Source organism: Vombatus ursinus, unplaced genomic scaffold (assembly GCF_900497805.2).
Source record: "Vombatus ursinus unplaced genomic scaffold, bare-nosed wombat genome assembly UNPS02014816.1, whole genome shotgun sequence".
In the NCBI taxonomy this organism is placed as follows: domain Eukaryota; kingdom Metazoa; phylum Chordata; class Mammalia; order Diprotodontia; family Vombatidae; genus Vombatus; species Vombatus ursinus.
Genome location: NW_020954594.1, coordinates 7912559 through 7935456, shown reverse-complemented (window position 1 = coordinate 7935456; position 22898 = coordinate 7912559). Strand labels below are relative to the sequence as shown.

At 39.0% G+C, this 22898-nt stretch overlaps 1 protein-coding gene across 2 annotated transcripts in view; it reads left to right on the top strand.

Moving 5' to 3' along the window:
- The window catches only part of LYPD6 (LY6/PLAUR domain containing 6), a 161272-nt gene that overhangs the window by 111243 nt on the left and 27131 nt on the right, over positions 1-22898 (top strand). For both annotated transcript variants that reach the window (XM_027835486.1, XM_027835484.1), the window contains one exon: positions 21767-21955. In XM_027835486.1, coding sequence (XP_027691287.1) covers positions 21838-21955 — 118 coding nt within the window. In that variant the 5' untranslated portion in view covers positions 21767-21837. The remainder of the gene's footprint in view (positions 1-21766; positions 21956-22898) is intronic.

The window sequence follows — 22898 nt, the reverse complement described above, 5'->3', positions numbered from 1 at the left end:
TATATGTATATGTATATGTATATGTATGTATATGTATATGTATGTATATGTATATATGTATGTATATGTATATATGTATGTGTATATATATATACATATATATACATACACACATACACATATATATTTTTTCTCCCCTTAGGGACCTGGCTTTCTGTTTATCTCTTCTACCTGTCCTGCCCCATCAAACTCAAAGTAGTAAACAGATGATGGAGTCTAGTGCTAATATTGGGGCATATGGTAAGATTAGTCATGAGCATCATCATTCTATTACCTTTTCCCCTCCAGCACCATGGGGAAGCTAGTGATATGAAATGGAAAGTACGCATATGTTTCCTTCAGGGAACCCAGCCCCCGTTACACTTTTTTCTTCTTCTTACTTTGAGTTATCGAACCAGTCTTCAGTCCTGTTGATTCCATTTTAGCAGTATTTCTCTTGTCCATTCTAGTCTTCTTTTCTTCTGACTGCCGCTACCCTAGCCTTTATTACCTTTATTACCATCTTCCTGGAATGTTCCAGTAGACTTCTAATAGGTTTTCCAGCCTCTTTTATCAATCCCTTCCAAACTATCCTTCACCGTGTCATCATACTTCTTCCTTATACAGAGAACTTGTCATGTGACTTTCCATCTTACGATCATGCCATTCCACTTAAAGTTTTTCAATGTCTCCCCATTGTCTACTGAGTATAGTTTGAATTCCTTTTTCTTTTGGGCATTCAAGGCTCTCCACAATCTGATGCCACCCTTATACTAAATACTATAGGTTCCATCCAAATTGAATTACTTACTATCATCTGTACATATCTTATACTTTCTGGCCTCTGTGTTTTTGCTCATTCTATTGCTTTAACTGAAATGGTCTCCCCTTACCTTTCTCCCTGATTCCTCCTCCCTATCTGTTGAATTCCTGTCCTTCTTTTAAAGCCTAACTCAAAAGGTACTTCCTCTGAGAAGTCTTCCTAAGCGGATACTTTCAGATACATGAAAAAAAAAATTGTTAAGTTGAATTGAATCATACATCTTCTATATACTTATCACGTACATTCTTTTGTTTTGAGACTGAGTCTCCCTCTCTTGTCCAGGCCAGAAGCACAACAGCTGCTCACAGGCCAATGTCAGCATTAAGTGAGTCTGTTTTTTCTGACCATGGATGGTTCGCCTCTTCTTGGGCAGCCTACTACCTCTCTCCCCACCTGCTCCTAGGGGCTTCCTCATATTGGCACAGAACTTTGCAGGGACACCTACATGGCTTCAACCCTATTTCACCCCTGAACTCCCAAACTCAAGGATCCAACCTGAGCAGGGATTACAGAAGTGTACCACCACAGCCCTGGCTACATATATTTATTCATGTAATTATCATACTCCTTTCCTCTCATACCCTAAGCTGTGTAAAGCCAAGGACAATGGGTTATTTAAACATTGACTATACTCAGATGTTTAGTGAGTAACACGCTCTGTATATTTTGTTGTTGTTCAGTCATATCTGACTTTTTGTGACTCTATGGGGTTTTCTTGACAAAGGTACTGAAGTGGTTTGCCATTTCTTTCTTTAGTGGAGTAAGGCAAACAGAGTTTAATTGACTTGCCCAGGGTCACAAGGCCAAATTTTAACTCATGTCTTCCTGACTCCAGGCCCAGAGCTCTATCCACTGAGCCATCTAGTGGTATATAGAAAGAGTTTAATAAGTGTTGAACCCAATTAAATGTTTTGTTGTTCAGTCATACCTGACTTTTTGTGACCCCATGGACATTGTGTTCATAGGGTTTTCTTGACAAAGATACTGAAGTGGTTTGCCATTTCCTCCTTTAGTGGATTAGGGTTGAGCTCATGTGAGGCAATTTATTTCCTCTAAATTCCTGTAATTTGAATAAGCAACTTCCAGGTACATGGTGATACCTAGGTGGTGGGCATAGGGTAGGAACAGAAAGGATTTCCACAGACACAGATAACTGAAAGAATTTAGTATGCTTTCCACACACACTCTAAGGCAATTAGTATGCTTTTTGAAAAATAGAGATTAATTAGATGGCTCCTGATCATGGTTCCCTCTTAGTCTTCAAGGAGCTAGAGCTAAAGCCTAATCAGAAGAGAAGTTATTTATCTTTGGATCTGCTAGCCCTCCTGCCTACTTTAATGTATTGCTTGTTTTTTTCTGTTTTTCTAAAAGTATGATAATTACACATATTTTCTGTTGTTCATATGCCCTAAAGCTTCTCAGAGAAATAATTTTACTGCAATCATATAGCTTTCAAAGTACTTTTACATCGATGATCTCTTTTTCACTTGATACAAGGTAAGTTTGAAGGCTAGAATTATCTCCTCCCTTTCTTTTGTGTCCCCTGCACTTAGTACAATGCCTGGCCTATAGGGGATTTCATTGGTATAGGGAACTCACAGGAATAGAAATTTCCTGAGGGGGTATATTAACTTGTATGGAAAAAAATACCCCTTTATTTTCAGTACAATTGTTTTCCTTTGTAATCCTATGTATTTTATTCTATGTGTTCAAAACCATTATTCTGGGAAGGGGTCCAGAGACTTTACCAACTTACAGAGAGTTGCCTAGAGAACTCAGATTTGACCAGGGTCATACAGCCAGTTTGTGTCGGGGCGGGGCCAACTCTCTACCAATTAGGTGGGGATTGTACTTCTTGTCATAATTTGTTAAGGCAAAGTACTTAGAGAACAGCGTCCAACCCATGGCAGGTGCTTAGTAAACATTTACTGATTGAGGTATAAGGTGCTATAATTCAGAAAACCCTTTGATGAAGAATCAGAAGGTTATCTTCTTGAGGTCCTATAGGAGATAAAATCAACTTGACATTATCTCAAAGGACAGCAGTTGCCCAGAGAAGTTCCCTCGCTCAATCCCACTCAAATGACACCCATCTTGTGAGTCAGTGTGTGTAGTTTAGTGATAAAAGTGTTAGAAGTGAAGGTGAGATTTGAATACAGATCTCCAAGAACTCCAGTGACTCTGTGAGTTTGAGATACCATTTAGCATTTCAGAATCTCAGTTTATTTGTGAAGAGAATAATACCTATACTCCTTACCTCCCAGGATTGTTGTGAGCATCAAATGAAATAATATGAAGGGCTTTGCAAATCTTAAAGTTCCAGATAAATGGTAATTATTATGATATTTATTATTGATCCCCTGAGCCATTGAGGGAAGAGTCTTAGAGTCACAGGGAATACCAATACTTGGATGATAGTGGGGAAAGATGGCATATAGCTTAGGTTGACCCAGGGCAAATGGAAGCTGGGAAGAGAAAAGTCACATTGGCATACTCTCCGGAAGAGTTGACAGGAATTGATGGTGCATCATTTCAAATAAATCCTTTATAATCTCCAGTATGTTTTTTTCTTCTTGACTAATGAAATTATCTTATGTTTCAAAATAAAGTGTCGACTCTAGCTTGGAGATACCTGGCAATGTCTGTGGATTTCTTTTTATGTCATTTCAGTTGTGTCCAGCTCTTCATGATCCCCTTTTTTTTTTTGGCAAAAATGCTAGAGTGGTTTGCCATTTCCTTCTTCAGCTCATTTTACAGATGAGGAACTGAGGCAAAGAGGGTTTAGTGACTTGCCCAGGGTCATACAGCTAGTAAATGTCTGAGGCCAGATTTGATCTCAGGAAGATGAGTCTCTCTGATTCCAAGCCTGGTGCTCTATCTATTCCACCATCTAGGTGCCCCGTGGATTTCTTGGTGGAGTTTATTCTGACTTGCTTACTAGAATCCGTCTCACTGATTGTAGGCAAATTAACTGTAGCTATTGGTTTTCCCATTCTTGTTTCAGGCACTTTTCTTATATATCAGAAGAATGTTCACATGGTAGTAGCCCCAAGAAGCAACATAATAAAATTTCTGCAGCTAATCAGGTCTTCAGGAGATTCAGCTAAATACCAAAATTCTCACAGATTGATTGTTTATAGCCTTAGTCTGCCTGGCAGCTAGAGTTGGAGGCTAGGTTTGGCTGAAAGCCATGATGCTGTTTTTATTACTAATCCTTTTCTCAGAGGCCTGGAATTTTAGTTGCTTCATAATTAGAATGATAGGATCACATAATTTATGGTTGGAAATTACCTTAACCATTATCTAGTCAAACGCCCTCCCTTTACAGATTAGGAAACTGACCCAGAAAAGTTAGTGTTTTGTACAAAACTCAGGCAATAAGTAGCAGAGGCGGGATTTGACTGTACACATAAATGCATTGGAAAAGACCCTGATATTGATTTAAGGCAGAAGGAGAAGAGGATGGCAGAGGACGAGATGGATAGATAGTGTCATGGAAGCAATGAACATGAACTTGGACAGACTTCGGGAGACAGTGGAGGACAGAAGGGCCTGGTGTGCTATGGTCCATGGGGTCACAAAGCGTTGAACATGACTGAACAAATGAACAACGAAGCCAGTAATACTTTCAAGGAAACAGAGTAGTAAAATAATAAAAAGAGATCTGGGTTTGAAAGTCACAAAGACCTAAATTTAAATCTTTACCACTTACCTCAGACAAGTCATTTTTTCCTCTCTTAACCTCAATTTCTTCATCTAGAAAATGGAAATATTAATACTTGCATACTGTCTTATAGAGCATAAGAGAGACTTATTAAATCTTTGTTGAATTGATCTGAAATATTTTATTTAAAGTGTTTTATAACTGTAAAGCAATAAAATAAGTGTAACTGTGTTCAATGATATTCATTGAATAACATTTTTTAAAGTACCTACTATGTACCAACCATTGTACCAAGCACAGGGAATGTAAGAAAAAGCAAAACAAAATCATCCCTGCCCTCAAAAAGCTTACTATTGTGGGTGGGAGGAAGGAAGGAGGGTACTATATGGACACAGAAAATTAAATACAAAATATATACGAAGTAGTTTCTCAGGGTAGGGGGAGGACTCAGGTCTAATAAATTATTTCATGTGCTATGCATATCTCAAAACTGATGTTACAAAAGCCAAAGTGTGATCATCTTCATTATTCTCCTCTGAAGCGGGGTAGCCCTAGGCAAAATTTCATAAAATTCCAGAGTTAGAAAGGATCTTAAAAGTCATTTCCTGGACTTATGCAAAATTTTGAACCAAGTAAAGTTTTCTTTTAGATACCTTCCTCCATCCCTTTCTAAGAATCCTCTTTCCCATATCCCAGGGATTCAATATCTTCAGGCTACCCAAAATGCCTGCTCCCCTGCTGCATTCCCCACCCCATGAAGCCTCATCCAAGCCCATTTCCCTAGTGTTTTAAAATTATGATTTTTCATAAAAACATTATCTCAATGAGGCTAAGCTCAACTGGTTATTAGGAAGAAAGTAATCTATTATTGCTTTCTTATGATTCCTAATATCCTTACTGAGACCATTATGTAAGGAAAAAAGAGATAAATTAGTTCATATTTTCAAGTAATTTTATATACATGTTTTATTTCCCCTTCTGGACTATCAGCTCCATGAGGGAAGGCACCATATCTATTTATCATTGCCAGACTAGGCACTCACTCAAATAATGTTTGATCAATGAAGGTGGACTGTTCTGTCCTCATCTCACCAGAATAGGCCATAACCCATTACAGACACTGAATGTTCCGGGCTGTTATTAAGTGCTATATGTGGAATGACTTGATGTAGGAAAGAAGCATTTGAATCCAAATTCCATTTAGCCATAGTATATACACCTACTTAGCATCTTGGGACATGGCAGTCAGAAGCTTTGTGCTCTACTCAAGACCCATTGAGTATGATATCATATCATCATATAAGGATAGCATGATATAGTAGAAAGAATAGTGGATATGGAATCAAAGGACCTGGGTTTGAATCTAGCTCTTCTGCTTTCTACCTATATGACCTGAAGGGGATCAATTGACCATTCTGAGGCTCAGTTTCCTCTTTGTTGAAATAAGAAAGTGGCTCAACTTCTTTACTCTGCCATTGTCAAATAATATCTAGAATATTGTTCAGCTCTGGAGGCTACATTTTAGGAAAGACAGAGGTAGTAGATTCCCTCTCACTTGAGATTTTCAAGTAAAGGCTGGATTACTTGCTGTTTTTGGTGCAGAGATTTTATTCAAACAAGGTTAGAGTTAATGTTTCTTCCAAGCCATAAGAATCTGCAATTCTAGTCCCAAGTTGCAGAAGAACATAAGAATGTCTTGTGCCCAATAGTAAAGAGATTCTGATTTTGAGTGGAACAGAAGTCTTATTACCCCTCTTGTTCTTTGCTAGTCTCTTCCTGTACTCTAAGACCATAGTCCCTTGGGGCAACTGGCCCTGCTCTTTTCTTCTTCCTCAAGGAGCCAAGATTCCTATAGAGAGAAGAAATAAATAACACTATTTATTGCAGTGCTCACCATAATGAAAATGAGCTAGTCCACTGGATACCCTACTCCGCCTGGCGCCAACCCCAGTTAAAACATCTGATGTGTGGGAGAATTCAATATCACTAGGTTCATACCTTGGGAGTGATTTTAGAGACAAAGAGCTACTAGAAAGCCGAGGATGGCTATGGCTTTAGGTTTGTCACAAAAGACCTGGTCTAGTAAGGGTAAAGCCAAGATGGGTCCTGGCTTAATCTAAGAACTTTTCAGTTTGGATCATAGTCCCAGGATGATTCATCTGTCTAAAAATCTCTGGAATCAGTAGTGGTTTTCAAAAGTTTTGGGCGTGCACTCCCATTATATATCTACTTATTTGTAAATTATATATATGTAATATCTACAAGTAATTATCTATGTTATAATTCTACAAAAATAGAAATTGAAAAGGGGAAGGTAAAGATGAAATTATAGTTGATCCTACCCATTAGGGAACCACTGGAGTGTATTGGGTTAGGAAAGTGACATGATCAGACTTGTACTTTGGGGAAATCACTTTAGCAGCTGTGTAGAGAATGGATTGCAGTGGGAATTTTGCCTAGTAGTGACTGTAGTTACGGTTGGATCAGTTTATTACCTCCTTGAGAGCCCCGCAGCCAGGGGAATGACACTTACAGCCAGAGGTGGAAAAAGAAAGAGCAAGAGAGGATTATTGGTAAAAGACATGTAGTTATTGGAGACAGCCCACGTTTGGCTATAGGGGCTGGGGAGGGGTATGTGAAAGGAGACTTATCTTTCCACCCTTTTATTGGTTGGTCACATATCCTTTGGGGTCCTTCCATTTAGAGTTGTTCCCCCAGGAAGCCCTGGCCTCCACTTTGGAGACCACTAGTCCAGGGGATTCTGTCTAGTACTTGGTATTGTGAGTCATGGGCCTCTAGCAGTTGCTTTCCCCATATGATCCACAGATTCACTAGAATCCTGTCTAGTGAGGGAGAAAATCAAAGAAGCAAATAGTTTTCTCCCCCTTACAGCCTCTTTTTGTTGTTTGGTTTTGTTTTTGGTGAGGTTTTTTTTGTTTGTTTTTGTTTTTTTGCTATCAACATGTACAATGGAAAAAGCACCAAATTATAAACCAGATGCCTTGGATTGGGTTCAAATTCTGCCTCTGTCACTATCTTGGACAAGGCCCATAATTTCTCTGAGCCAAAGTCTCTTCATCTGTAACATTAGGAGGTCAGGCCAAGGGGGACTTAAGTCCCCTTATAGATCTTAATCTATGGTTTACATTTGCCAGGAAGAAATGTGGGGTCCTTCAGACTTTAGTGATACAATCCTATAATATCTACCTATTAAGAATGTGGCTAATTAGCCCATATGGCACCATAACAAGCAGGCCATGGTCATGAGTTTATTCCCCACACAAGCCACTTAAGATAGTCTTTCTTGGTTCTATGGCCATTCTCAACCAGTTATCTGGTAAATATAATCCAGAGGTAGGTGGATAAGCATTCTTGAAAAAATAATTTAGCATAATGCAATATTTAATGTCATTAATAAGCTTTCCCTTTATACAGATGGCCAGATGTTCTTCTTAGACCGTCCATTCATTTACTCAACATTTATTAAGCATGTATTGTATTCAAGGCATCATCCTGGACACTGTGCCAGGTCCTTCAGTAAATGGACCTTGTATATTTGCTACATCTACATGGTGCCTTTCCTTTATTTAAGAAGCTGTATAAGGAATTATAAACTTGATACAGTTTAAATCAGAGGATGTAGGGTTGGAAAACAAGGAAGGGAAACAACTACAACAAAACAGAGGATTAGAAGAAGGAAGGGATCAAAATGTCAGATGCCCATTTCCACTATCAGTAGTTAGCTAGAAGAGCCAGTCTCAAAGCCTACATTTTGTTACCCCCAAACAGCTAGTAAAGTATTTTTTATAGGGAGGGAGTTAACATAGATGAAAAGAAAAAAAAGAATGTACTTTATTATGAAGGACATCCCTCTTAGATGTTGTAGCTGTTTTTGTCTGAATAGTGTTATAGGATAATAATTTCTTTCTTTAATAACCGTTATTTATAGATGCTTATAAATAAATTAGACAAATCTTTAGAGTTTTTGTTCCAATGATACAAGATACATCAGACCTATTATACAAGTAGCTCAAAATTTAAACGCTTAGGGCTGGATTGGATCTTAAGAGGGCAAAGGATCATAGAGAGCTAAAAGGGACCTTCATCCAGCTCCAATGTTGTGCAGGTGAGGAAAGTAAATCCTAAACATGTGAATTGACTTGTCCTAGGTCACACAGGATACAAGCTATGATCTGAACCCAGAGCCTCTCGCTCCAAACACAGCCATCTTTTTGCAATACCAGGTCTTCTCCTACTACTAAGAAGGACCAAGCATTTGTACAGAAATAAATTTATATTTCTGTTTTAAAATCCAGTAATGTTTTGTTTAGCTGTAATTTAAGAGGTACATTCTAGTAAAGGCTAGGATTTCAATAACTTCAATCCCTTTTCACAGAAAGCAGTCTATGTCAGAGACCTGATAATTGCAGCGTATTTGCAGATGTTACTAATGGGACCTGACATAAGTAGATCTAGCTCCTGTTGAGCTGGGTAGCAGCCAGGGTGAGTGGGACCATTTGTCTAACTTACTGATAAAAACCGAAGATTAGTAAGAGAGGCACTATAGGACATGTATTTATACTTCTTTAATCTTAAATCAGAGGTTCTTAACCTGAGGTCTCTGAGTTAAAAAAATTAATAACTATTTTGGTATAATTGGTTTCTTTTGTAATCCTATGTATTTTATTTTATTATTTGAAAACATTATTCTAAAGAGTCGATAGGCTGCCAAAGGGGGAGGGATACATGATACATAAAAGATTAAGAACTCCTGCTCTAAATTACACATATCTTTAAAAATATCAATTACTAATTATTTGTGTTTTTCTGTTTTAGCAAAAAAAAAGTTTGGTTTGCTATTTAAATGACCATAATTGATCAGAAAAGTGTGTTAAATTCTTTTTGTCCCAATGAACTAGGTGTATGGAATCACTTTACTTCTTTATTATCTAGGGTGCCACTTGGTACTGGTGGCAACTTACCTGAATTATAGGCATAGTACCTAGGAAGAAATAACAGTTCTGGAGAAATAAACCTCGCAAATCCAAGTGATGGTAAACGCCACACTGACCTAGCCAGATAAGAAAATGTTCTGCTGTGAAATGACTCTGGATAAGGAGATTACAGAGTCTCCTGAGAATGTCACTAGTATTTTCTAGCTGTCTCTGGCAGGCAATGGCTCTCTGACCTAAGTCTCTCATACTCTACATGGAGCCAATCTCCTCTTGTTCAGTCCTTTAAAAAAAGGTATTTAAAGTTCATAGTCTAGAACCCATGTCATTCATCCACTTACATATTTTTTCTTCTGGGTTAGTATATAGGAGGCAGTAGAGAAAAGATCCAGATGGACATCAGGCTAGTAAGGGTCCATCTCTATAAAGAATGAAAACCTCTGTGCCTGAAAAAAAATGTATTCCTCCACTCTAGAAATTCTCCTCTGGGTGAGATCTAATGGGCTAATAATTATTTGCTTTCTGGGTTCATTCCAGTTTTGTTTATGCTACCACACTATGTCTATACAAATAACAGGCAATGGGATTTTTGATGTGGTCATCTTGGCTGTGTTAGGTTCTCATCATTTTACTATCTCAAAATTCCTTTCAATCCGTATTCCATCCGGGTGTACCAGTAGTTGCACCTTATTTATATGCTCTGATTTGTGGGTTCTAGGCAACCCATAAGCTAGCATTATTGCCTCCTCTAGCAGGAAATATTCATGAAGCTTTCTGGCTAGGTCATATTTCAGTCACTTATTACTGTTTCCTTGATGGTGACAGGTACATTTGCTGCCTGGACTCCATACTCATATCGACTTTTGTCTTACCCATCAATTTCCATTTATTTTCTTTTTTTATTTGTTTGTTTTGTTTTTTTTTATTTTTTATTTGTAATATGTGTTTTTAAAACTTTGGATTCCAAATTTTCTCCCTTCCTCCCTCCCCACCCACCCTCATTGAAAAGGCAAGCATCTCGACACAGGTAATAGATGTGTAGTCAGGCAAAACACTTCCATAGTAGTCCTGTTGTGAAAAACTACGTGTATTTCCCTTCATCCTATCCTACCCCCCATTTATTCTATTCTCTCTTTTGACCCTGTCCCTCCTCAGAAGTGTTTGCTTTTGATTATCCTTTCCCCCAATCTGCCCTCCCCTCTATCAACACCCTACTCTCTTGTCCCCTTCCCCCCTTATTTTCCGGTAGGTAAGATAGATTTCCATACCCCATTGTGTATGTTATTCCCTCCTTAAGCCAAATTCTATGAGAATAAGTTTCACTCATTCCCTTTCATCTTCCCGCTTTTCCCCTCCACTGTAAAAGCATTTTCTTGTCTGTTTCATGTGAGATATTTTACCTCATTCTACTTCTCCCTTTCTCCTTCTCCCAGTATAATCCTCTCTTACCCCTTAATTTTATTTTCCAGATATCACCCCTTCATCTTCAACTCACCCTGTGCCCTCTATCTATCTATCTATCTATCTACACATACATATAATTTTTTCCCTCCCACTACCCTAATACTGACAAAGGTCTCATGAGTTACAAATATCATCTTTCCCTGCAGGAATGTAAACAGTTCAACTTTAATAAGTCTCTTATGATTTCTCTTTCCTGTTTACCTCTTCCATGTTTCACTTGAGTCTCGTATTTGAAAGTCAAATTTTCTATTCAGTTCTGGTCTTTTCCTCTATATACCTTTCTGATCAACCATCCAGGCTGTCTTTGGCTGGAAATTTGTTTCACTCTGTCTTTTTGTGGATTCTGCTGCTTTAGAATTTGTTTAGAGTTATTTTTTATAGGTATTTGAAGGGGTTTGGGGGAGAGCTCAAGCAAGTCACTGTTTTTACTCCACCATCTTGCCTCCGCCTCCATTTATTTTCTAGTTCCTGACAAGTTGCGCAGACTTTTGACCACAGACTTTTGACCAACTTGTGTTATTTTGGTGAATGTTTGATTACTTAATTTCTATCCTCTAAACTGCTCTCCTAGTTAGATCCTTTAGGCAGCTAGGTGGCTCAGTGGATAGAGCACTGAGCCTAGAGTCAGGAAGACCTGAGTTCAAATATGGCCTTAGACACTTACTAGTTGTGTGACCCTGGACACAACTTACTTAACCTCTGTTTACCTCAGTTTCCTCAAATGTAAAATGGGATTAGTAACAGCTCCTCCTTGCAGATTTGCAGTGAGAATCAAATAAGTTGATATTTTTAGAAGTACTTAACAAAATGCCTCACATAGTAGACACTATCTGCATGCTTATTCTCTTCCCTTTCCCTAGTTCCCAGGTCCTGGTACAATTTCTTGTGGAATATCTTCATAGATACATGACACGAGGTGTCTTGTTTGTAAGTCAAATTATTTCTAACATATCTTCCAAATTTTAGGCATACTGTGAAAAGCATCTTGTAATCATTTTAAAGTAGCTGAGGCAAAAAATAAAAAATAAAAAAGAATGAATTATCATAGTCTTAGCATGTGTTCAGAATTAATCTTCTTCAACCCAGCAGAGGAAAGCCTGTGCTCAATGTCCTTAATGTGTTATTCTGAGCATGAATACATACTTGTGGAATTGATTCATGAATTCCCGAAGTGTTGTTCCTGAATACTTTTCATGAGACCACCTATTTTTAGTGTCATTAGACCCAAACTGGAGGGAAAAAAAAAGAACCTCTTTTGATTGGGAGGAGTAGGGTATCAGTTGCTTGAGAGGTCCATGATTGGACTCTCTATTCTAATGAACTCTAAGTCTTAGTCTTCAGTGCCTTCAACCCCCAAGCTGTGAGGGGTGGCACATAGCCTCCAGAGATGAGGAAGCTCAGATGCCCAGAGAGCCATCAGGTAAAGAAGCCAACCTCATGAACAAGGGCAGTGTCAGTGATAGCTAGACTAGTGGCTGAAGGAATGACTGTCTTTAAACCCATCAGCACAGAAAGGCCAGCTTAGAAGGTGAAAGACAGCTTCTGGGCCTCATTGTATCAGATTGAGAGCTAGAAAATCCTCAAAATCATTTAAAAAGGGGGAAAGATAGGAATGAAGAGTCGGGGCATATAGCCTGAAGGTAGCAGAGTAAAACAATCTGAGAAGAGCAGGGAAAAAAAAGATTGTTCTCATCTGGGGAATCAGGTTGTAAAGACAAGGCATATACCCAGGTCAGAGTTGGGATATGGAGAAGAGCTCATTTGGGAATTCCATTGAAAGGCAAAGGAATGGGGTGGGGGTTGGAGTGGGGGGGGAGGGTGACATTACCCAGACCATGGAGAGCTTCTGGAGACAGAAGTCCTTTAAAAGTTGCCATTAAACCCTGGGATATCATCTGTTTACCCAGTGTTTTGGTAGTGGCAGTGCTACTGATGTAACCAATTACATCGCCTGGAAGGCACTGACCTTGCCTTGATCATAGAGGGAAGGATTCTTTGTTGCTGTGGTACATGGTTCAGACTCTAGCCCTGATAACAGCAGCTGGAGGCCCTGGCTACAATCTTGGTCAGCTCTCATAGTTCTAAGAGGAAAAGAAATTCCCTATTGCTGATGTAGGACATTGAGACCCCAACCCTTGCTTTTGAATCTTGAACCATAGTGCCATGCTCATCATAATATCAATGTGGGCCTAGTTCCAGCTTTGGTCAGCAATTTATAAGTATAGTGGGATGGAGGAGGCCCTCCCATTAAACCTTAAGGTCCCTCTGCCATTTCAAGTCCTGAATCACAGTGCCATATTCTTCAAGATATTGGCATGGTTACTTGTCTGAGTGATCCTATTCAGAATAACTGTTCATGAGCTAAGGGGAAGAGATGATGAGGTTCCTTCCAGTGGCCTAACTCTTGCCCACTCCAGGATGAATGAGGGGGAGTAGCAAAACTGCCTGTTCTCCATCTGTAGAGGTGTAGTGGTCAGGGTGCTTAGTCACAGCTCTGGTCAGTGGCTCATGGATAAAGGAAGGTACCTGTGGCCCCAGCTTGACCTGCTGCCCATTCAGCTGGTTCCTCTGGAGTCTGTCAAGAAGGACCAACCCCAAGAGTGGCTGCAGGAAGCTTTATTAGTGGCACATGGACACTTAAAGCACCAGCAGCCATCGATGGGTAAGCAGCATTTGTTTTAGAGGCATTAGCACAGCAACAGCAAAACCTAATTGGCAGTAAGGAAGAGGAAGAAGAAGAACATAGCCCAGAGGAGTTCCATGCAGGGGTTTAAGTGATCCCAGGATGGGGAGGGAGATTTCTGGGCATCAGCTGACAGTGGGAGACAATCAAGCAATCTAGGGACTGTCAGTGAGTGTCCTGCTGGTTGGGGGTTTCAGTGTGGGTTTATATAAGGTTTTTCTAGGGCATTCCCCACTTTTGCCATCTGGGTGGGAGTGGGGCAATATTCCTTGTCTCAAAGCAAAGAGGAGAGCATTTCTTTTTGGCCTTGAAGTGAGGATGTGGTGTTTATCGCTGAACATCTTGGCCACCGTAGGCCTTATCTCCAGATAAGGCCTGAGGGCCATCCACTGTCTCAGCTTTGTGGCCATGTTGGCAGTGCTGGCCTATGCTCAGGATGGGAGCCACTCAAGGTATACTGTTAGGGGAGGTCAAGGCATGTTTTTTTTGTTTTGTTTTTCTTTGTTGTTGTTGTTCTGTTTAGTTTTTGTTTTTAGCAGAACAGCTAGTAAATTTCCAGAGCAAATTAAAACTGCATCACCAGCCAAAACTACAAGTTAGGCCCCAAGTAATGAGATAAAGTTTGGGAAAGATTAGAAAACCATCCAGTTTAAGAAACATCAAAGGATCATACAAAGAAACTTTTCACTACACCCAGTGAAAGAATTTCACAGACTCACTGTGAAGTTAGGAGATGGGACAGCTGGTTCCACCTGTACTTATAGAACATCTCCCTACCTGTATGTCAGGAATACATACATTTCCATTAAGGTTCCCCCCGAATCCCTGGAGCATTGCCATTTCTGTGAAAGCTTTGTCCCGTTCTTGGAGCATCCTCACTGGAGACCTTATCTCCATTCCTTATAGGAAGATTTACAGATAAATGGCTGAGCATCATGTGATCTCCTGGTAGTGGGATTCTCAACCTTTTATTGAGTCATGGATCCCTTTGGTCTTCTGGTGAAGTCTATGAGCCCCTTCTCAGAATGATGTTTTAAATGAATAAAATAAAAGGATTGCATAGGATTATCAAGGCAAACAATTTTATTGAAATTTTTTAAACAAGTTCATAGGCTGCAGGTTAAGAACCCATGTCAGGTAAGTGTGTGTGTGTGTGTTTGTGTGTGTGTGTATTTGTTTTGACTTGTACCATGGAACAAGGAAACATAGAAGGCCCCCCCCCCAATTGGGGAGGAATCAATCTAAAAATAAAATCACCAGATTAGAGGTGATTAACACAAACTAAAGAGAGATCCCCTCCTGGGTGATGAAGGTAAACAGAATGCTCTAAGTCAATCTGAAGTCTTTGGGGGTACAAAAAAACTCAAGGAAGTTGGGCTAGAGGTCAGTGAGTTAGTTAACGAGCATTTGCTAAATGTTTACTGTGTGTCTGCTACTGCACTAAATATTAGGGATACAAAGATAGACAAAGACATCTCTTACCCTCAAGAAGATCACATTCTCATGAAGAGCTTTCCCTCATAGTGGTTTAAATGTTGGAGGAAGGTCAACTAGGTAGTAAATGGAGGGGGGACCCACAACTTTGAAGTGAGCAACACTAAGCATTGGTTAAATGATGACTTGTCTCTTGCAACATTTATGCTGGAAATGGTATTCTTTTGGGCAATGACATGCTGGATACACCCATTCTTCAATTAGCTGCAAAGGTTTTGTTGTGGGTCTGGACAAATTATGAAGCATAGGACTATTTTGAAAACATCTCCATTTGTAATTTTCTACCTACAAACCTCTAATTTCCAGGTTTAGTAATCCAGAAAGGTCATGTTACCTTTTTAGCAAGAAAAACTATAATTCCTGTATTTCTATTTCCATCTTAAGACAGTTGTAGAAATTGCCTCTTCATCTTAAACTTGCATACAATTCTTTTTTTGTTTTTTGTTTTTTATTTTTGCTCCAGTAGTTATGGTTAACACAGAGCATGCAGGCATTTCTGTTTTCACCCAACTCCTAGCTAATTTATTTTTTAATTAATTCTTTTGCTCTATTTCATTATGTACTCAAATACTGAGATAAATCTGTGATCTCATCAATTGGGCATTCCCTCTAAAAATACAATTCAAAGCCCATCCATGCTTGCTTATCCTTTCTGACTCTTGCTTATATTCTCCCAAAACTTCACCAGAGGGCATTGACCTGATGTGTTGGAGGCCTTCATCTTTTTTTTTCCTGACATTGCCAGGTTACTAGTAGATCACTGGTTGTATACCTCACATCCCCCATTCTTGCCACCTGACTTGTTGATCCTTTCTTACGTTCAATCAATTTTTAAATAATGTCTTTTATTCCTGTTCTTTGGAATTCCTCATTGATTATATGTTGCATCCTTCTCACACCTATCACATGTCTCTCTCTCCATGGCCTTCTGTAGGGCACTGATTTCAAAATCTTTGGCAGCAACTGTGTTCCATATCTTCTGCTGCATAGTAATTTTGGTAAAATGTTAGTATAGAAAAAAGAAATTTGGGGGAAATCATTGAACTTTGCAATTCCTGAAAAGTAATCCGGCTGGGTCCCTTTTTCCTGTATAACACTGGGCCCAATTTGTTGTCAATCTGTACTGTGTGTCTCAGACATATTTATTGTGGGACAATCTCTGTGAGATATCCTTCAAATTGTTGTTGAAATCTGAGCAATGTACATTCTTTATCTATTTGGTCATCCCTGTATGGATGGACATGCCAAGATCTTGAAGGATTGCAGAACTTTCCCAGGAGGCTCTGGAATCTTGTGGGGCTTGATATAATCAGTATAATGTCATCTGAAATTAGAAGCATCTAGAGGACCTCACCATTCACAAGGAATCTCTCTTTGACCTCAATTCATTATACACAATGTGGACAAAGGAAATAGAAATAAGAATGTGGGGCCAAAAATTGTATTTGGGAGGTTTGCTTTTTGACAGCATATTAGTTTATAGTTTTGTAATCAGCATTAATTTTTCAATTTACTAAGGCTTCCTATATAAATAAAAATGAAGATCTGAGACAGTGTTCCAGATTCTTTAGGTCTCAAAATCGTTTGTTTTAGTTATCTGGGTGTTTTGTCCTAAAGTATGTGGGGGTCCTGAAGTCTTTGAATTTATAGTCTAACGGGGGAGATAACAAACCAGCAGATAATACAAAGAAGCTATACATAGGATAAATAGGATATAATTAACAGTGGGATGGCAATCAAATTAAAAGGGGAAAGGCTTGGAAAAGACTTCCTATAAAAGATGGGATTTTAATTAGGACTTAAAGGAAGCCAGGGAAGTTAGTAGGTAGAAAGGAGGAGGGGTGAGTATTCTAAGCATGGGAGACACCCTGGGAAAATTCCTGGAGCCGAGAGGTGGAATGTCTTGTTCATGGGACAGCAAGAAGGTTTGTATCACTGAATTGAAGAACACAGGTGATGTCCTAATTGGTTTCCTTTCCTCACAATAATACATCCTCACATCAAAATAGTTTTTGTAAAAGTACTGGTCTGACCATGTAATACTCCCATGAATACTGACCATGTAATACTCCATGAATACTCCCATGAATAAACATGAGTGGCTTACAGTTATCTCCAGGATCAAATATAGCATCCTGTCTTTGGCATTTAAAGCTCCTTACCACATGGACCCTTACTACTTTTTCTGTTTTACATCTATGTGTGTATACATACATACATTATATATATATATATATACACACACACACACACACACACACACACATACACATACATGCATATACATATATACACACACAATCATGTATATACACACATAAATATGTTTATATGTGTATGTATATGTGTATGTTTGTATGTATATGCATATATGCATGTACATACACACATATATATTTCCCCAATTACACTTTAAAACAATTTTTAAAATTTGGTTTTTTTTTAAGTTTTGAGTTCCAAATTCAGTCCTTCCCTTCCTCTCTTCCTCCATCTCCCCCTCCTCCCTCCCTAAGACTGTAAGCAATCAGATATAACTTACACATATGCAATCACATAAAACACTAACATATTAGTCATTTTGTACAAGAAGACTCAAAAGAAAATGAATGAAAGAGAGAAAGTGAAAAACAACATGCTTCAGTCTGTATTCAGTCAATATCAGCTCTTTTTCTAGAGGTGGATAGTATGCTTCATCACGAGTCCTTTGGAATTATCTTGGATTATTGTATTGCTGAGAATAGCTAAGTCATTCACAGTTCTTCATTGAACAAAATTGCTGTGACTGTGTACAATGTTCTCCTGGTTCTGCTCACTTTACTTTGCATCAGTTAATGCAAGTCTTTCTAGGTTTTTCTGAAATGATCCTGCTTGTCATTTCTTAGAGCACAATAATATTCCACCACAATTTACAGTTTGCTCCCCACCCACTACCTCCCACCCCCACCACTCTCTATAATCCACCTACAGGGTTCTACCTGATGTTCCTTGACCTGGATACTCTACCTCCATTCTCTATCCCTTTGCTCAGGCTACCCCCCCCCCATGCCTGGAACACTCCCACTCTTCACCTGTACCTCTTAGAATCCTTGGTTTGCTTTGACTCAACTCCAGAGCTACATTCTATGGGAAGCCTTTCCTCCTCTCCCCAGTGGCTGGTGTCTTTCCCTTTCATACTACCTTCAATCAAATCTGAATATTTCTTACTGAGCCCAGTTACTTACTCACGTGTCATCTCACCCTTTAGAATGTGAGCTCCTTGAGTTCAATGACCTTTCTTTGCATCTCCATTGCTTAGTACAGTGCCTGGTACATTTTTCTGTTGTTCAGTCATGTTTGAGTGACCATTTGGGATTTTCTTGGCAGAGATAATGGAGTAGTTTGCCATTTCCTTCTCCAGCTCATTTTACAGATGAGGAAACTGAGGCAAATAGGGTTAAGTGACTTGCCCAGGGTCACACAGCTAGTAAGTGTCTGAGGGCAGAAGAATCTTTGTGACTTCAGGAGTAGTGCTCTGGGCACTATGGCACCACCTAGCTGCCTGTCTGGCATATGGTAAGTGCTGAATAGATGCTTATTGATTTGATACAACTGCCAAAACATAGCCTAAAATATATCACTGTCCTATTGAAAAACCTTCACTGACTCCCTTTTGCCTCTAGAATAAAATAATGAATTCTAAACCTGCCTTCTCGAGCCCTCTACAACATGACTGCTACCTACATTTCTAGTCTTATTTCACATTGTTCTACCTTATACATTATCTATTGTTGTCAAACTGGGCAGCTAGCTGTTCTCTGTACTTAGCACTCTGGCTTCTACCTCCATTACTTTTTTGCATAGTCCTCCATGTTATTACATTTTGTATTTACGTATGTGTATACTTATTATATACATATAAGTAAATCACTCCAATATAATGTAAGCTCCTTGACCACATGGAGTATTTAATTATTTTCTTTGAATTCCCAGGGACTAGTTTAGTGCCTTCCATATGTTATATGCTTAGCTGATGTTTGTTGCATTGAATTTGTTGGATTTCCCCTAATATACAGGCGTCATCATAATAACAGCAACAACTAATAATCAATAGCATTTATGTGCTTTAAGGTTTGAAAAGCATTTTACAAGTATCATCTCATTTTATCCTCACAACCACTCTGAGAGTTAGGTACTATTACTATTTTGATGTTCTACACATGAGGAAACTGAGGCATGCAGTGATTATGTGACATGCCCAGGTTTGCTTAGCTAGCAAATGTTTGAGGATAGATTTGAACTCCAGGCTTTCTGACTCCTGGACCAGTGCTTTATCCACTGTGCTACCTAGCTTCCTTTTATGATTTGCTCTTCTCATCTATTAAGTGAAATAACATCTGGAATAAATGTGTTCTGTGTTCTGATATTGAAGTTATCTATGAAAATGAAGTCCAAATAGGCCTTGAACTATTTTTTGGTGGGAGGGTATGGGGAGGAAAAGGGAGGTGCTACTTCAGAATGTGTCAAGTCTCAATAGGAATGAAGTCAGCAGTTGGGTAAGTCATGCAAAGGTAATTTGGAGCACAAATTAAATCTATCAGAGCAGCATTCAATTTGCAAAAGCTCATAAATAACAAATGAAAAGTCAGAGAACTGTGGAAATCAGAGTCCCCATCTCCAGTTCTGCTTGTGAGGAGGTAAGAAAGATTTGTGGCATAAGCTCAAATAATATATGCATTCAAGAGCAGAAATTGAATAGAAGTTTCAAAATGTCTAGAATATCCAAAAGACATAGTGTCCCTTGAGGGAAAATATCAAAGCACCCCTCAAAAAATCTTTTATATAATGAGTTTCCCTAGAATCCCAGTTGTGAGATTTGGGAGTTGGAATTCCATCTAGCATAGTTTTCTGGTGACAGCAAAAATCCATAGACAATATACTTCTTTGCAGACCACATTTTTAATGACTATATTTAGACTAATTCCAAATCCTTTTATTATTGTTCATCATTTGTTTTGCCTTTACTAACAATATCCTGATAGATTGTGTTGTGTATACCTAAATAGCATTTTATAAGCATTGTGAAAGTGTGTATAATCCTATTTGGGTCTAATGAATAAATTGCCTCACCCATCCTGTTTTCCCCATGGAAAGGGGAGATGGAAAATTCAGCCCAGGTAATAATGTGGGAAAGATCTCTTATCTATTTATTCTCTCTAGAACCATTTTTATGACAGGAGTTTGCCACGTAAGATCTACCCAAACTACCATTTGTCAAGTAGATGATGAGAAGTAAATGAAAAGAAAACATTTAAAAGAATAGAAAAATACAACTTTGCTAAGCATTGAATCTGTTCAGTTTCAAAGAACTCTTAATGTTTGGGGGACTTTAATTTCACTATTTCATTGAGTGAAAATATGACTCCCTATTTGCACAGAAAAAGGTGAGAAAGAACTCAGGCATAAAAACCATTCTCTTAAAAGCAGTAACTTTATGAGTAAAATGAGCTTGGATCCTAGATATTAAATTTCTTCTAACAAGTCATGTAAATTTAAAATTAAAAGATAGAATTCATGGCCAATAAAAAGAAACTGGATTCCTGTTGAACCCAAGACATTTAAAATTCATGTCAGAAAAATGTCATCCTAGAGAAACTGGTTCTGTACTTCGCTTTTGAGATTAAATAAAACTGAAAGTCCGTGCTTGCATATATATAAAAGTGGTAACCTTGCTTTTTTGTTGGAGGGAAAAGGAGATATGGACAGGACCTATTTTTCTGCTTGAAGGTGCAAGACCCCAGAGCAAATCACAATAATGTGCTTAATAAGTACCTAGTATGTACCAGGCATTGTGCTAAGTGCTGGGGATATAAAAAAAAAAAAAAAGGCAGAAGACAATCCCTACCTTCAAGTAGCTCCCAATCTAATTAGACAACTGGCAAACAGATGGGTTAGGTCATATTGAAAAAGAAAGGGATGAAGGGATAATAGGACTGTTATATTACAAAACTCGAAGTCAAACCCACAAAAAGATACTCTAGCTTCAAGTCCTCGTTTTATATGAAAATGTTTGTAGACTGTCATCCAGATAATTGCCTAAATTTTCCACTCTACTTTGATTTAATTTTATTAAATCCACTTTCTAAAAATGAAAACTGGTCCTAATAATAGAATAATCTTGTGATTAATGGCACATTCATGGTTTGAGGACCAATATCCACCATGCTTCTTTTCTCCCAAGTCTAAAAGCCTCCCCTGTCTAAGTTTCTGCCGCTGAGATTACTCAGCAAAAGTGCAGTTGCGGTGCTAGGGCCATGCCATTAGCCAGGAAATTGTTCTGAACTTTAGTTACTAGCTTAATTGTTGTCTCGCTCTGGCAACTGTTTCCTGGCCTCCATGGTAGAACTAGCTGGGTTTCATGAAAATGCAATCTCTCCTGATACAATCTCAATGGGATTTTAGAGGTGACGGCTACTAAGGGAACCTTAGTAGTCCTGATTAAGCAGACATTTTGGGTTGGAATTTTATGAGTTCTCTAAAATTACATCTTAGAAGGCCTCTCCCTTCTCTCCGTCCCACTCCCATGTGCCCTCTGTCCTTTTTCTCTTCCTAACCTCTTTTGCTGTACCCAATGCCAGGAACTTAGCCAAGTCTCTAGTGGTTTTTTCATGCTGGTTATTGAGGTGTGTTGGCGGCCGTGTGCTCACGGGATGTCTTTCTTTGTATTTCAGTTGCAATTTCTCTCCACTAATAAGGAGCACCTGATCCCAGGATCTCTGCATGAGTGAGGCCCCAGTCTGCAATGGAACCTTGGCCCGCGCTGGCCTGGGCACTACTCCTCAGCCTTCTGGCCGATTGTCTGAAAGCTGCCCAGTCCAGAGACTTTACGGTGAAAGACATTATCTACCTCCACCCTTCAAGTAAGATCACATTTCCTATGTTTGAGAGAGGATGTCACTTGTTTTCTAGTAGCAAATAAGTTGAAAAGTAGCCAGGACAAGACAGCCTTCAATGTGAGGCAAACTTCACTTGGTTTAAGTTGATGATACAATAGTGGTTTTATTTTTTAGGTCTACTTTTCCACAAGACAAACTCATTGTTATTGTTTTTAAAGCAAACTATTAAGTTCATTTTCTCTCCTCTATAATCAGTCTGCTTTCAAATACCCTTTTTTTTACCCTAGACTTTAGTTATTTAGCCAAGTAGACTGCTATGTCCCATGTTGTTTAAAGAGGTTTATTCCTTTACAACCAGGAGACTTCCTTGTTTTCATTAATGTCTCATTACATTTAGGGTAAGTGATATCTTCACACCCATCACCATCTTCTCCCTCTCCTTTCAGTTCTTATGTGTTGAGCTTATATCCTAGGAATGAGCTGTTCTGATTGGTGAGGGAGAACTCATCCAAATCACTCTACTTAACTGGCTCCAGACCATGCTGCATATTCTTTTCTGCCATCCCTCAGGAAACCAGGGCGTACCAAGCATGAGCGTGTTGTCTTCCTTTCTGTCCCATATGTGTGCTGTACCTCCGCTGCTCTTTCAATGCTTCCCTTTGCTCTGTGGGCAATAATCAAATTGGTGCTACCATTGCTACTAGAAAGGGACTGAGAAATCGACTGCCCTATGACTTAATTTACCTTCCTTGTGAAGATTCACCAGACCAAAACTTCCTTCTTTGGCCACTATTTCCCCATATGTGCTGTGTCTTCCTATTAGAGTATAAGCTCCTTGAGGGCAGAGATGTCTCACTTTTGCATTTGTATTCCTAAGGGCCTATTCCTGTTCCTACTGCAGGGACTTGATATCTCCTTCCTTCCTTCCTTCCTTCCTTCCTTCCTTCCTTCCTTCCTTCCTTCCTTC